We start from the raw sequence: 16,520 nt of genomic DNA, 5'->3' as shown, positions 1-16,520 counted from the left end.
CTACTGGGTCTCAAAAATGTTAGAAACTTCAGTACCATTGGGTTCTGACTTGTAGGGCTAAATGTAGCCTATAGCTATGTGGTGTAGCCCAGTGTCTCTCAACCTTTTAATTCTGGTATTCTAGTGTTTCATTACAGGGAAGACTAACAGATTCATTCCTGAGTATCAACCAACAAGTCATGATAGGACGGAGTGATATACAATGTATGGATGCTTCTCCTACACCTGCACTGACTTACAAAAGCAATGTGCACAGCTGTTCTAAAGCGTGATACCGAGAAGAAACAGTTACACTTACTAGTAGTTTAATCCAAGTCGGTCTATAACCCAAACATTCGATTTATTCCTCAAGTCTTTAGAACGAACAGCACGTCTTCACACGCACTGTGACGTGACGGCAGGTGCATGCAAATATCACAAGTCTCCCAACATTTCGGTTTTATATTCCCTGCTACCCTTGTCCCTTACCTAAAACGTCCTGCTTGATGGATGCTGCAGGCAGCGCAGGTGTTTCGTAAATTCGTGATTGTCAATCCGATGAGGATGGAACGCACGCAGACAGGACACACCCGCAATTATTAGATTTGAAGTTCACTTTATTCGAAGGGTTTGACAGATAACATGACATAACATATATTTTTTATGACCATCATTCTGTGGACAGATCAGGTACACAGTGATGAAATTAGTAAAGCTCATTTATTTTATATATTGCATCATATGCTGGCCTTAAAAAATATCCAACCTGATCAAATTATGAGAGAACATAGGCCTACCATATTAAAGAAAAGGAGAGTTGTGTGTGTGTGTGAGTGGGGGGGGGCATATTTTCATCTATATTAAACCAAGTAAAGTAATTGATCATGTCTTATTTTGTGGAACAAATGCCATGTGATATGTGACAAATTAACAATAGATATGCTTCCAAAACAAAAGCATGGATTTTCATCAAATCTATCAGACAATTCCTGAGAATTTGCAATATAAGGCAGAGGGGTCATTCAATTATTTGCTGTACCATTTCATTTGGGGTCATGCAGTTGCATTGCACAAGCATGCCCAGTGACAGATGACATGCACATGTGATCTTTAGTACATTTTTAAAGGACCACTTCATCACTTTTCAACCCATCTTCATATAATAGGTCCTCACTAATAATCATGATAAAATGGCACAATTTTTTTCTACTCAGTCTGTCTCATAGGAGGGCTGTGGCAGTTTAGAAACCATCTTCCAGTGACATCATCATTAGGCAGATTTTTTTATAAAAATGTTTATCGTGAGAACGATGGCTTCCATTTTCGCATTGCAACTTTTCAGGACTAGAAAGCCTGCAGTTTCTATTAGCTTGTATTCCCCATCGATGATGTCACTGGAAGACGGTTTCTGAACTGCCCACAGCCCTCCTATGAGACACAGACTGAGTAGAAAAAAAATTGCTTGCCAGTGCCAAGAACCAGTCTAGCTACTTCAGGTAAAAAGGCTGATTTGGGCCAGTTTTTATTTATTAATTTTTTATATACATATATACCGTTGTTTTGTATTGCTATCTCTACAGTCAGCAGTATGCTGGTATGAAGTATATTTGGTATTGATGGTGCGAGAATGATGACCCCAACACACCACGCCTTATTCATACTCGACGTGTGACACTATAGCACACACCGAAGTATAAGTTACACATGAAGCGTGGCGGGTACTCGAAAAAGTAGTGTTTTTCACAAGTTAACAACATGTTGAGAGTAGGGACTGTGAAGCGATCGAGGCAAAAAAAAAAAAAACTACTGCACTTGGTAAAACAGGTCCTGCACAGTTTTGGTAAATTAAGATCAAAAGGGGGTCGTTGTTGGTCAGAAAAAAGCACAGGAGGATAAAAGGTAAACAAACAGGGCGGGGGTAATAATAACAGAATGCTTGTGAAGGATTGAAGAGGAGCTGCTGGTCAACGCAGGTCACTCTCATCCTCCTGTATCGTTTTCTTGATGCGCAGAAGCATGGTGGTGAGCCACTGGTCCAGTCTGGAGATGGTGTCATATTCCTTCACCTGGGGCAGGCACGCCAAACACACAACGAAAGAAGGTAAGGACATTACTACCACCTAGTGACCAAATATGAACTTTTACCTGATAACCCATTTAGGACATTTTTTTTAAATGCCCTTTTTTCTGAAAAACCTCATGTTTCTATATCAGTGGCTCTCAATATTTCATGTCAAGGACCCCAAAAGTTATATGTAATATCCGCCGACCCCCATCTGAAAATATGTTGTTCCAGGGACCCCCCAAGAAGCAAAGATTTTAGTTAAAAAACTGAAACTCTGAAAGAATATATATTCAAAGATTTGAGGCACATTTTCACGATTTTTCAAAAATAGCAGACCTACAAGCTCGTAGCGTGGCACTCCACCCGCTTGTGAGCTTGTAGATCTGCTGTTTTTCAATAGCAAAAGTTTTAGTTGTTAACGTTAGTTCAACTTAGAGCTGTAATGCTCCATCATCCGTCTGCTCCAATCAGATCTGCGTTACCTTGTCCGCACCCCTTTATAAACGGTCCTCACTTCCCTTCGCTCATCTGTGCTTCCGTTCAGGTGACAGGTAGCACACAGACACGATCGAGCTCGCCTTCATCGTCCGTCATTTCCATCCAAGTTCAAGAGTCAACAAACTTCTCCACGGCCGCAGCTTTCATCCCAGGACACACCGACGGGTGTTTCGCCAGCATCCCAGGCCCTGCATGCCTCCATCAGATACAGTATCATTCTAATTGCTCGCCACTGCTATTTATCCACCTAAATGGTTCAACCTTCAAACAAACGTAACTGCTAACAGCCTCATTTCGATTCCGTTCCGATGCTGCCTCCGCATGCAATCGCCACTTTTTATCCTGCTTGCTTACTGCTGCTCAGTGCTTTGTATGTCGTGCGTTGCCGTATACAGGCTGCTTATGCTGTATAGTGTATACTGCTGCTAATGCCTCATGCCACCAGTCTCGCTCTGCTTCAGGTGGCGTCTGGGCGATCATGCATTAAACGTTGCTTTCACGGCAGTAAGTTACTGGTCATCTTGTGAACGTAGCATAGATCAGGCTGCAGGTCTAAAATCCACACGGCGTCTTAGTTCGTCCACAGTGTAGAGTGGCGACACGCTTTGTCTAGTTCCAAACTTTTCGTTCCTTTGGCGGAACTTTCCCCCGAGATAGAACGAGCACTTCCGCATTCCTTTGTTGCCACGGGAGTAAACACTAGCGTCACCACCGTCACTAGACCACTAGACTACTCTAAACATGTCCGGTGCCGTCAGGTTGCCACGTCCGCTCATTATAAGCGTCTCAGGCTTGTTCTATTTAATCACTTGCCGGGTGAACGCCGTTGTTTAAACCCACGGTTCATTCGAAGCACCCTCAGTGTTACATGTTGGTAAATTATCTGACGCTGTCGGATCGTTTTCATAATGATTCAAGTTAGTTTTCGTGACTTGTTTTCGCGGACCTGGCGCTTGTCTCCTCCAACATGGCAACTCGGTGCCCCATTCATTTCATGCCCTGGCAGTCTACTAGTGCTTCAGATTCATGCTTCAATCATGTGGATCGTGATGAGATGTTGAGCGTAATCGTAGGAAAAAGAAAAAGAAAGAAGAGAGAAAGAGAGAGAAAGAGAAAAAAGAGAAGGGAAGAGGAAAACAAGAAAAGAAACAAAGTAAAAAGAGGAGAAGAAGAGAGAAAAGAGAGGCGTGCGTGTGTCAGCGTGAACACGTTCAAATAGCTGATCTACAAGCCGCGAGCTTCACAGGTCGGAGCTCCCACTATCAGCTCAATAAGTCACATTTTGCTGTGGTTTATTCCCGGGTTTTCATTCTATGTCTAACCCCCTGATCGACGTTAGACCCTCAAGAACGCTCCATTATTACATTGACAACGGTCAATGAAGGGAAAATGCTTGCCATATTGTCCCTCTTTACGCCACTCTGTTCCTATCATTCACGGCATTTAATGTTCATGCCGGCACCACTCGTTCACTTGACCTTTCACCACCTAGTTAACTTGAGCTAGCCCCCTTTTCACCAGCGCCCCTCATTTCTCACGGGTGTGATTATCACATTGCGTTTGCTCAGGAATCGGCTCAAGTGCGCGGAGCGGCTTCCCGCTGTCCCCCTAAATCGTTCATTTAGGACTCGTCACGTTTCACAGAAAAAGAGAAAAAAGAAAGAAAGAGGAAAAGAGAAAAAGAAAGAAAAGGAAAAGAAAGTCAAACGCGAGATTCGATTTGCCGTTCACTCGTCCGTCGCATCACTCCACTCACCCTCCCCGACCGCTTCCGCTTTCAACGCGTCAGTCACGCTAACTCGACGCAGGTATAGTGCGAACATACAAATGGCTTGTCTTCAGGGCGGTCGTGTTCCATCTGGTATTCCTCTCCTTTCACAACAAATCTCAAATCTGCTGCCGCGTTTGCACATTGTCGTACCTCGCCCAGCAGATATGGGAGTTTTCGCCACGGGTCACGTTCTCAATCTCCAGTTGTAATCCGTGGGAAGTACGTGTCTCTGATGTCTCGGTTCAATGGACACATGGTTAGAAAGCGTAGCTCGCTTTCCACTTCATTCACGCGCAGTGGGCGCATAGTCTGTCTTCTCTCAGGATTCAGGTCCGCCTATGTCGACCTTCTCGATGGCGAGACCGTGCTCACCGAGCCCGTACCTAATTAAGATTTTTGTTACTCACCCGTCAACTGCATTGTTTCTCCCGTCAATTAAGTCTTAAGATTCTACTCTCACTCCAACTGCCACGTCGGTCCGACCTTACTAACTCCATGCTTGTGCTCCTCCTGTCCAGCTACCTGCCCGGCGATCATCAGGGAAACGAGCTCTGTTCACGCATGCCTGGAAGGCCAGGTTCCCGGCTAGGCCTCAACACGGACCCCCAACGAGCTGAACTCGTCAGCCATCCACCGCAGTCTAATCCCATCAGCAGCCATGCACTGCAGCAGCTAAACCCAGCCGGCAGCCACGCACCGCGACAGCTAAACTCAGTCGGCAGCCATGCACTGCAACAGCTAAACTCAGTCGGCAGCCACGCACTGCAACAGCTAAACACTCTGGCAGCCATGCACTGCACCAGCTAAGCTCGACAGCCACGCACCGCAACGTCTCAACTGCGCCGTAATGTCTAAACTCATAGGTAACCACCCACTCAACGTCTCAAACCACTCACCTCAACCCATTTCCGGGCGGGAACCCCTATCGGTATCTTACCCCCTCAGGCCGGGAACCCATACAGTACGTACAGTATTCGAATGTAAAATTTCGATGCTGCTTTATAAATATTCGAAGTTTTTCAGAAACCTTAGGTCAGGATTCAGAGGCGTTTTTAGAATCCGCCTTAGGCCCAAATGGATTAAGCCATAACCTATTCACAGCCTCCGTTGCTCGGAGAGCTCAGGTCACCGTGCTACGCTCCCACTTCAGTTTTGGGGGGGAATTCCAAGCGGAATAGTTTCCCGCAGTCGGCCATATCACTATTAACAATTTCGGTTCCACGTCCACTGCGTCAGCCATAGCCCAAGAACCTATGTTCGTCAAACCTTTCCCCTCGGGTCTGCCGCGTTCGTCAAACATCACGACGCCCGGTTTTCGCTCGATGCCCAGAGATCCATGGCGTCTACTAGTCCGGCACCGTGGTCAGGTACCTCTCCTCCGTGCTCCTCCCCCTCCACGTTAAGACCAGTTTCTTCCCTGCTACTGCGGAGACCGTCCTCCTCCTCGGCCGTGAATGCCGGACACTTCCGCCCCACGGAAATCCCTGGACGGGTGCTGCACCAGGATGTCTCCGTGGTACTTGACATCAACCAGGATGAGCACATCACCAACGAGCATCCGTACGGGCCATTACCAAGTATAACAGAGAAGATAGCAGTGAGGAGTATGAGACTAGCTGGTCACTGCCACCGCCATCGAGAACTCCCGGCCAAGGCCGCACCGCGGGAACCAACGCTGGGCGTCGATCGAGAGGACGTCCCACACCTTCCTAGGCAGACGCACTAAAGAAAGATACCGGTGCGGAAGCACAAAGGAGCCGGCCAGATGTACGAAGGACCGAGATGACCGGAGTCGTCGTTGGAGGGCTCGTCTGAGGTCGTCGTAGAGAGTTCGCCTCCCATCTCCGCTCGCTGCTCCTAAGATGTGGTCTCCCTCCTGACCGCTATACTCCAGCCACTCCCTGAGAATCGGAGCCGCCACCACCGCTGCTGCCAGCGGCGTCTCCGTCCTGATCCTGCAAGCCTCGGGCCACTGGTCGTCCTCCGCCTTCTCCTCCTACGTCAGACCTTCCTCCGCCTCCGTGCTCGATGCCCAGAAGTCCATGGTGTCTTCCAGCGCGGTACCTACATTGACTGGTGGATGTGTCGGGTGGCGGGTACCTCCTCCTCTGCCCTCTTCTAAACATGTTCCCCCTCTCCAGGACGCCCACTCACTTCCTCCAAAACGACGGTCGACCCGTCCTCCGGCCACGCAGGCCTCCTCCGTCGGGAGTCTCCCTGTCCCGCCAGGCGAATCAAATTCTCACTCACTGCCCTCTGTCGAGAGGACGCCTGCTAATCAAATTCTCACTCACTGCCCTCTGTCGAGAGGACGCCTGCTAAACAATCATTCCATTCACGTTTCATTCATGCCATGCTAATCAACCTTACTCTCATCCCAAACAGACTCCGCCGGCAAACGATTTCCGGCCAACCATCCAGAGGCTCGCTAACCATCGGGCTGTTCGCCTACCAACCATACCTACTAACCATTCTCCCACAAGCCCCTTCCGCGAAGGCTCCCGTGTCGGCGGCACCAGCCGTCGTGAGGCTCCAATGGCGCGGGGCCTTCCTCACTCTCCCACGGATCCCTTCTCGCTAAAGGCCCCGGCTCGTCGAGGGAATCTCTCCAACATCGTTTGTATAGTCCCTTCCAGGTAAACCTTAATTTACTCCTTCCTCCAGAAGTTTGCACCATTCCTCCAGGCGCGCACTATTTAATTCCTTTTGGGGGGCAGGCTCAAGAGCCCCCTGCCTCCGCCAGGCAGGATCCGAGCCGAGGCTCTGGCCCGTCTCCAGGGGGCCTGCGCCAAAGCCCTTCCACTGTCACCTCCTCATCATACTGTCATCATTCCGTTATCATTCTGTTATCATACTGTCAGTCACTTCTCTGTCATTCACTCAATCCCAGCTCCAAACTGTAATCAATTCATCTGCAATAAATCTCACCTCCAACCTCCGCCCTCCGTCTTAAGTGTAAGCTCGTTAAGAGTTGAAGTTTTAGTTGTTAACGTTAGTTCAACTTAGAGCTGTAATGCTCCATCATCCGTCTGCTCCAATCAGATCTGCGTTACCTTGTCCGCACCCCTTTATAAACGGTCCTCACTTCCCTTCGCTCATCTGTGCTTCCGTTCAGGTACCCGCCACCTCCCCGACGACCGCCCAGCAGCAGGCTCCACCAGGTCGGCCCCAGGGGGGCAGGCTCAAGAGCCCCCTGCCTCCGCCAGGCAGGATCCGAGCCGAGGCTCTGGCCCGTCTCCAGGGGGCCTGCGCCAAAGCCCTTCCACTGTCACCTCCTCATCATACTGTCATCATTCCGTTATCATTCTGTTATCATACTGTCAGTCACTTCTCTGTCATTCACTCAATCCCAGCTCCAAACTGTAATCAATTCATCTGCAATAAATCTCACCTCCAACCTCCGCCCTCCGTCTTAAGTGTAAGCTCGTTAAGAGTTGAAGTATAATATAATGCTTGAAAAAACCAAAAGGGGTTCCCGCCCCAAAATGGGATAATTTACTAAATAATTATAATTTTTCAAAATTTAAAAAACCTTACACTGAAAGTGATTAAAAAAAGAAATCAGGCTACATTGACGGCATAATTTCCGATATTAATGTCATCGGGGGAAAAGGTCAAATAATGGCAGATCTATTGGCCAAACCAATAGATTGGCTGGGCTCTAGTAATAAATAATACGTGATCATGAGTATTTTTTTTAATCATCTGCTCACCGAATCAGTATAAGCATCCACATTCTGTTCCTCAAAGGCGTCTAGAAGTTTCTGTAAGAATGGCATAATGACATTTAGACTCTGACATACTCGGCTCTAAAATGAATGAAATGAATGAAATAATTTGAAGTAACCACTTCAAACACAAATATACAAACACATATGCAGTAAAAGTAAACAATAATAAAAATATACACTATATTTGAAGCAACCACTTCAAATATATAAACTCAAAAAAGTTTTTAGCTTTAAAAAAGCTAAATGTATGTGGGCGTAACTAGTATAAGGCATATAAGCCAAATATGTATTTTCTGTTTATCATTGATATACAAGAAGCACTATAGAGAATCATTTTTCCCATTGCTAATGTTCTTGTTTTTTTCTGTTCTTTTTTTCCCTTTTATTATTTTAATCATTAATAAGGTGGGAATAATAAGCTTCAGCCCAAACCTTTTCAGTCAAACTGTAATTGTGTAACCCTCATTCTGAATGTTCAACTGTATTGTAAATGACTGAGATAAATAAACTAACTAAACTAATTAACTAAACCGATTCTAAAAACGCTTTCTTGAATCCTGACCTAAGATTTCAGAAACATCATGTACAAAAATGGTATGCTGCTATACTGTACATAGCATACAGTACATTTACCCTTCAAGAACATCTTGTAGTGTAAAAACACCAAAAGGGGTTCCCGTCTTAAATGGGTTAACCCATTTTGACCCGAGGACGATTCTACAAATGTCTTCTTAATCCTGACAGTTTTCTTGTAAAATCCATGTTTCTATGTCAGTCGTTCTCATACATTTTCATGTCAAGGACCCCCAAAAATGTATGTAATTGGCCGCCGACCCCCATCTGAAAATATGTAGTTCCAGGGACCCCGCCCCCTGGAACTACATATTCCAGGGGGAGATTTGCACTACATTTTCACGATTTTTCAAAAATAGCAGACCTACAAGCTCATAGTGGGGCACTCTGTGCCGCGCTATGAGCTTGTAGATCTGCTAGAAGGTCCTAGTAGGCCAGTCACATTTTTTATGATCCTTAGGGTCATCCAAATAACATTACAATTTGTGAATGAAATAATTCACAGGTTTAAAACGGCCTTCTAAAACGGTTAGTCCCAAACAATACTTGATTGGCTGGTTACAGTCACGTGACCGTCACCGATAATCCACACTTTGTCATCGTGTCTCACCACGCCTCTCACCCATTGTAAAATCCACGGTAACCCGAGACCTCTTGTGGCTTATTGCTTTATTTTAACCGGCCTTCCACTAAATCCATCAAGGAAACGTTTAATATATGATGTAGGGGGGTAATAGGACCATTAACAACTATATCACATTACTATTTATACAATTTATTTCGGGTCACGCCGCTTTTTAGCTTCGATTGACTGGCCTATAGGTTCAGGGACGCTGTGGGTGTGCTCTCTAGCGCACATGCCCCTAGGTGGGGTTGGCGAAAAAGTGTGGAGTTTGCATGCTCTCCCTGTGTCTCCTAAGGTAGGTACCATGCAGTAATCATGGTTTCTCTATACTGCCCGCCCTGATAGAGGGGAAAGGAACTTCTTGGAATAACGTGTTACTTCTACCAGAAGTGTTCTACCAGGGAAACCCCCCCCCCCCTGTCAGGTGGTCCTCTGCAACAGGTTGCAGAGGACTGTTAAAACAGCAGCTAAAATCATCGGCAGCACAGAATTACCCAGTCTCCATAACATCTAAACCACAGTGTTCAAACTACTCCCTTCCAAAAAACGCTACCAGAGCATCAAATCTCGTACCACCCGTCTCAGTAACAGTTTCTACCCCCAGGCAGTCAGGCTGCTGAACAGCTGACCTTGAACTGTATTGCACTGTTTTGTCACTTCACTTGCACTTTTTTTTTTCTCTGTTTTTTTGTCTTTTCCTTGCACTATATATGTTTGTTTATGTCCTGTGTATGTAAGACTGAGAGTGCTCTGAGCAAAATAGTTTTCATTGTATTTATACTCTGTATCTATACACATGACAAATAAACCTGAACCTGAACCTGATAAGAAGTGGCTTTCTCACTCCTCACACATTGAAGGAAGCATGAGCTCATTTTGGGGCTCTCCCCAGGTTGGCAGAGGGAGAGGAGTGCCCAGGATTACAGCATAAGCAATTGGGACCGGGTGCAAAAGAAACGGGTAGGTTAAAACAAATCGTGGGATATAAGAAGAAAGGAAAAAAAGGTATTCAAGTTAACAAAAAAAAGACCTACCTTCAACAGCTTGCATTCTCGAGAATCTGAAAAGGCTGGAAACATTTCTTCATACTTCTGTACAGCAAGCTAGGGGATGACATGAAGAGGCATTTCAACACTCACATTTCCAACCCGATAAAGCAAAGGCAAATTGAACATCCCATATTGGGCTGAACTGAACCTTTCATGTAATTGTGTCAAAGGTTGTGATTTGTCAACCCCTAGTGTTGAACAATGTGGTGTGAAAACAGGAGTTGAGCCACTAACGCCAACGTTCTGTTCAATTCAAACACCTCCAAACAACTCCGAGAAAGAAATCAATGGTGGTGACGGACCACAGCGGAGCAGAGTGTTACATAGTGACGGGGGGGGGGGGGGGGGGGGGGGGGGGGGGGGGAAGCTGTTAGATGGTGGATATCAGCGACACCATTCTGAATCAATAAGAACCTAAATGACTACATGACTGCCTGCCTAAATATGTCCCAAACCGCCCCCCTAAGGTCTTCCACTGCTGGCCTGCTCGCTTTGCCTAGAAAAATGGCAACTAAAAAATACGGGGAAGCAGCTTTTTGCTTCTACGGGCAGACAGCGTGGAACAAACTCCCACTGTACCTTCGACAGGCAGCCTCTGTAGACATTTTTAAAACACAGCTCAAGACCCACTTCTACACCCTTGCTTTTAATTTATCTTTTATTTTTTGTTATTCATGTCCTCACTGTATTGCATTACTTTTTTTTTTATGTTTATGCCTTGCTTTTCTTTTCATTTTTTTCTCCATTGCTCTGTAAAGCACTTTGAGCTGCCTTTCATGTCATGAAAGGTGCTATACAAATAAAGTTATTATTATTAAAAACAAGCCAACGGCAGCGAGCGATATTGGGAAACGGAACACGTGAAAGACGTCATTGGCAGAAAATGGGTTCACGTGGATCTTACTTTTGCATTGAGCATGTCAACACAGAAGTGACAGAGCGCCGCTTTGAAGAAGTGGTCCTTGGCGCTGTACTTCAGCAGTGTGCTGTCCATTGCATGGGTTCCAACCTACAACCGGAGAACAATAATTAGTTCTACTTTTGTAGCCCAATATATCGAATGTAGCTCCCGAGTGCTTTACAATATTGAGATTAGACGATAGACACAGACAGCTTACATGACCAACGTGATTAACAGAAAGGATATTCATGTGTATATCAACGTCATACTTAAAGGGTTGTCATCACACCTGTTCATAAATCTCAATAGCTTTTGGGTACTGCTCAAGCTGGGCTGCATAGGTTGCAACTTTGAGAAGGCACTTGTTTGCAGAACTGTAAAGGAAATAATAATAATAACAATAACAACATAAAATAAAGGTTTAATATACACAATTTGCAATTATTCAAAGAGGATCCAAACGACCATTCAGTTTCTTTATTTTGAGTAATAAATCAAAAAGGAAATGCTACCTGGTGGATTCTTCTCCCTTGTAATAGTCTGCTGCCTGTTCATAATGAGCAATGGCCTGCAGAAAAATAGCAAATATTTAAACACACACACACACACACACACACACACACACACACACACACACACACACACACACACACACACACACACACACACACAGAGGAATGCTTCCTTGTTAGATCACTTCCTTCCTCCACTTCAATCCTGAAGTGGAGTTTTCTTTTTGGAAGGGAATAAACTGCTGTAGAATTTAACTTTATGTATGGCACTGTGTTGTGTAGTGCAGGGGTAGGCAACCTTTAGGCATTGGTGGCAACATTGGCACAGGGGAGGTTGATCACCGGCACACTGGCAGTCGTGTGAGAGAGACATTTTCTTTTCAAATTAAATATTCCAAAAATGTTTAGTCAGTTAAATTAAGTCTATTCACATCTACAAATTACATCCTGCACATAAAAGTGCATTCATTCAAACTCCAAACTCATGACTGGAGATAGGTGGGTGGTTATTAGAAAACCATTTCTAAGTTATGTGTATCCTATTATGGACAATCAAAATCAGCTGGGAATACTACATTTTGATGTGGTGTCATAATTATATATGGCACACAGACTATCACGAAAATGAAAACATGGCACCCGTGAAAAAGGAGTCCTGGTGTAGTGTGAACTGAACCAAACGCATCCTTTTCAATACAAACTTTTGTTGTATGGAGTCATTTGTTGGATTTACGTTTTATGCGTTTGGTTGGAATAATTTACATTTGTTTGACTGTTCATGAAGACGTGTCTTGCTGTGTCTTGTATGCAGTTGCCTTTGTAGGGGTTTTGATTCAAATATGCTCTTGGTCAAACCGCTGCAAATGGTCAACACGACAGTGACATGTCACTGTCTTTGAAAGTTTGAGTTGCAGACTCGGTGTAACGCCTAATAATAGGAGAAGTGAATTTAAAAGATGAGTATTTCCTCTGACCTTATCGATGTCTACCAGCTCAGTCTCGTAAATTTCAGCGATGGTGATGTGATGTTTGGCTGCGATGGTAAACCTCCCCTATAAGAACAAATCAAAGAGACAAAGATGTGAATGGCTGTGTGTGCACACTGCAGGGGAATGCAAAACAAATGATATGGTCCATGTCTCTGCATGAGTGAGTGAGTATGTCTGTCACACTGTAATGCTGGCTAGTCAAGCAAAATCCCCTTGTGTTTAATGGTGATTTGTACAGGTTTGTGGAACTACAGTATGCCTGGGGTGGCTACTAACAGTTGTATGAGTGTCGCTTGCCGAAAAGAACAGATCTGCAAGCCAAGTCAAGTGATAGTATAGTTTGCCAAAAAGAACAGATTAACAAGCTGACAGTCACCATCATGGTCAGAGGGACTGGTCATAATTCCGACATCCCATTACTCCGACTACATGACTTCAGTTAGGGGTTAGGGCAAGGGTTCGTAATGTAGCGAGTCGGACCAACGCGCCATCTGAATAATCGTCTGACTAATGCCACGGCACCCGTCAGTGGTTGTCACTCTGGTCTAAACTAGAGATGTCACGATACTGTATCGGGAAAAGTATCGTATCGGCCCTTATTTGTCGTATCGGTGAATATGCCAGTCTAACTACGCGATCCGACACAGGGGTAAGGGGTTGACACTATGGCAGGTAAATAAAATGTTGGGACACGTGGAGTTTGCTTTGGAGTTGCCCAAACTGCAAGTGCACATTTGAGTGAGGAGTCTGCTATAAACACAACACAAGATATATAGCTAGACAGCTATAAACACAACATGAAATCACGACACTGGTACCGGTATTCGGTATCGGCAAACACATAAATTGAAGTATCTTGATTGGATCGGAAGTGAAAAAAGTGGGACATCCCTAGTCTAAACTGACACGCTACAGCTCGTTGGACTGGTCAGTCTGAACAGAACGCTAGTCGCCATGCCAAAGTGGGTCAAATAGACAACGTTTTACCTAGTCCCATTGTAATGTGTACCAGTGCCACTACCACCTGTACAAAGTGTTGCTCTATTTGGTACACTGGGGGTGACAGCTGAGCAATGTACAATAAAAGACGCATCGTCTAGCTAGCATTATGGATGTATGGGGGCCCGACTAGGTTTTTAAGTTGTTACATTTTTTTATTGTTTGTTTGTTGTTTGTTGGCATTTTATTATTATTATTCTACAGTAAAATGGTCGGTCTCCTAGCTCACAGCAATATATATATATATATATATATATATATATATATATATATAAAATTATATTTTCTAAATGTCTGTTTGGCTTGTATTGAGTGTACATTTGCAATAGATTAAATGGATAATTGACAGAAATAAACATGCTGCATGAAAATAACTGGTAATAGTAATAATAATGTAATTAAAGAGACACAAAATAGCTCAATAACAGTAAAGCACAAATAAAGTATACAAACTCCAGTATACATATGCATGAATAACAACATTAGCAATGGGTAGTTGAAGGACTAAGTAGAATTTGTAGAATCTGAGTCTTACCATGTCAGTGTATATCTCAATAGCTCGGTTTAGACAGTTTATGGCCTCTGTTGAGAGAAAGAGAAGACAATTAGACACACGTTCTAAGCAGGACCATAAAACGAAACATACATGTCTTTATATACCAAGTTCACTGTAGCTGGAAGCTGGTGTTGTGAAATGGGGAACTACAATTATTATGAGACACCAAGTAAAGATTACCTTGTGGATCTGCCTTTTTGAAGGCATTTCCAGCATCTATGAAGTTAGTCGCTGCATCGTGTTTGCTCTGCATTTGTAGGTGAAGACAGGCAGCTTGCGAGAAGGCATTCCCTGCAGCTGAAATTCAGATTTTGAATAAATCAATAAAAAAAAACCCAACAACAACAAAGAACTAAAGGGCAGTTTTCACACTGCTGAGAGATGAACAAATAGCTCTTACCACACCAATTTTTGGCCATCTTGTACATATTTGCTGCCCTTGCGTACATGTCACAGGCCTCTTCCATTTTAGACGAGCCACTGCATCAACACAGGACAAGTAGAATAATAATAATATTACAGGTGAAATTAGTGGTTGCCTTTGAAGCAACCAGGCTAACAACAACAATAATAATTGTGTCGGTATACAAGCGAAGCCTTTGCATTTCAATACATTAAATAAAGACTGAAATGGCAGTAGGTGTGGACTGTGTTTGTTCTACAGTGGATATGTTAGAGATGCTAGCAACCAGGTTAATGTAGCAATGGCCCAATCCCTATGCTGCTGGTTTTTGTATTGTATTGTCCTTGTTTTTGTATCTATGGTTGTCTGTATATGTTTAGTATGAATGAACCATGACAAATTCCTATCAACTTGTTGGCAATAAATTATTGAATCTGAATCAATGACGTACAGCTAAATTAGTTTGATTGACTGACAATTATTCAATCAATCAATGTTAGAGAATGCTAGCAATGATACACACAGCTAGATGATCCCTTGACTCCTTCAAAACCGCTCTCAAAGGGCACCTACGGATGGCTGCAATTCGAAACTGGCCTCTGTAATATCTGAATCCCCCCCCATTTCCCCTCACTGTATAATGTATCTTTTCCCTTTTTTGCTTCCTATATGATGAATTCCTGTTTTGTTCTTTAGCTACATAGAAATGTCTATTTGTATGTCTCTAAATGTTTGTATGTCTCTAAATGTTTTGATGAATTGAACAATGTGGACCCTGTTGTAAACAAGTGTAATGCTTAATTGGGTCGTCCACTCACAGTTAACAGTCTTTGTATTGAGTTTGTGCTTAAAATGTACTGTAAATTCTACAAACTGTTAATAAATATTTCAATCAATCAATCAATGACAGATGGCGAACGAATAGCTAAACGACTAATTCATCATGCTAGCACCACAATCATTAGATCTGTCAACCACAACCAAACGCGCTTACAGTCGCATTACGTCAGTTATAACGTCTCATTTTTACACGACTATGTTGACAGAGTTAGCACCATGCTAGCTAGCAAGTTGTTGTTTTTTCATGATATAATTCGCAGTACGGCGGTGTTGGGTGTACGGTGCACCGAACACCGCAGATATACATGGTCGCAGCGCATCACAAGCGGCGCGTTGTGAGCTTGCAGATCTGCTATTTTGTATTTCTTTTTTTTAATGATGCTTGATGCATAAGCGACCGCCTCTTCCGCGATGTTGGCTCATCATAAGTGTATTGCTGTCTGCCATTAGCTTTTTAGTGCTAATGCTTTCATGTTATACACACCCGAACATCTGTCCGAAAAACGACGTCGACGACTTGACTTTCTTGTCGGCCTCGGCCATCAACGCCGCGGCCTCTTTCTCCTTCCCGGAGTTGTCCATGATGTTACTGGCACTAAACACACCGTTGTAGCAATCCTGTGGTGTATGTCTGCCTGACTGCTAGTGTAATGTATTGTTGCGGCGCTGCTGTACAGTACACTGTGCACTGTAATCGTAACCTCACTTCCCGCAGTACCTGCGGAAAGCCTGGTTTCTACTGTGACTTTCCACCGGTGCCATCCTGCATAGAGCCCGCCTACTCCACAAACGGTATCCGGTCAGGCCCTACGCACACATTTTACAGGCAAGCAGTAAGAACAACAGAGACCATTTCCGTGTCCGCTGGTTCGCATTCAGGGCGGATATGCAACGTGGCCAAAAGCCAACTGATCCCACACTCCGTTACCTCGGTCACGTGACGGTGACGGACGTCGCACGTCACTGTCGCGCGTCAACTCGAGTCACGTGATGTGATGGCCCACGGTCACGTGATGTGGGAAGTAACAA

At 44.4% G+C, this 16,520-nt stretch overlaps 1 protein-coding gene across 1 annotated transcript; it reads right to left on the bottom strand.

The window, feature by feature from the left end:
- Window positions 1-580: 580 nt before the first annotated feature.
- Window positions 581-16,204, bottom strand: napab (N-ethylmaleimide-sensitive factor attachment protein, alpha b). Its single transcript, XM_083773664.1, has 11 exons — window positions 15,976-16,204; window positions 14,649-14,728; window positions 14,429-14,545; window positions 14,228-14,274; window positions 12,679-12,756; window positions 11,705-11,760; window positions 11,482-11,566; window positions 11,196-11,300; window positions 10,277-10,345; window positions 8,027-8,077; window positions 581-2,045 (listed from the first exon to the last, which is right to left on the bottom strand). Exons 1-11 carry the CDS (start codon window positions 16,071-16,073, stop codon window positions 1,944-1,946), a joined length of 888 nt encoding a protein of 295 aa, XP_083629790.1. The 5' UTR covers window positions 16,074-16,204; the 3' UTR covers window positions 581-1,943.
- Between the last annotated feature and the right edge of the window lie 316 nt (window positions 16,205-16,520).

The sequence above is a fragment of the Protomyctophum parallelum genome (genome assembly GCF_964188405.1).
Source record: "Protomyctophum parallelum genome assembly, chromosome: 9".
Lineage (NCBI taxonomy): Eukaryota > Metazoa > Chordata > Actinopteri > Myctophiformes > Myctophidae > Protomyctophum > Protomyctophum parallelum.
Note: the sequence above shows the minus strand (reverse complement) of the source record. Positions and strands in the feature narration are given on the sequence as shown.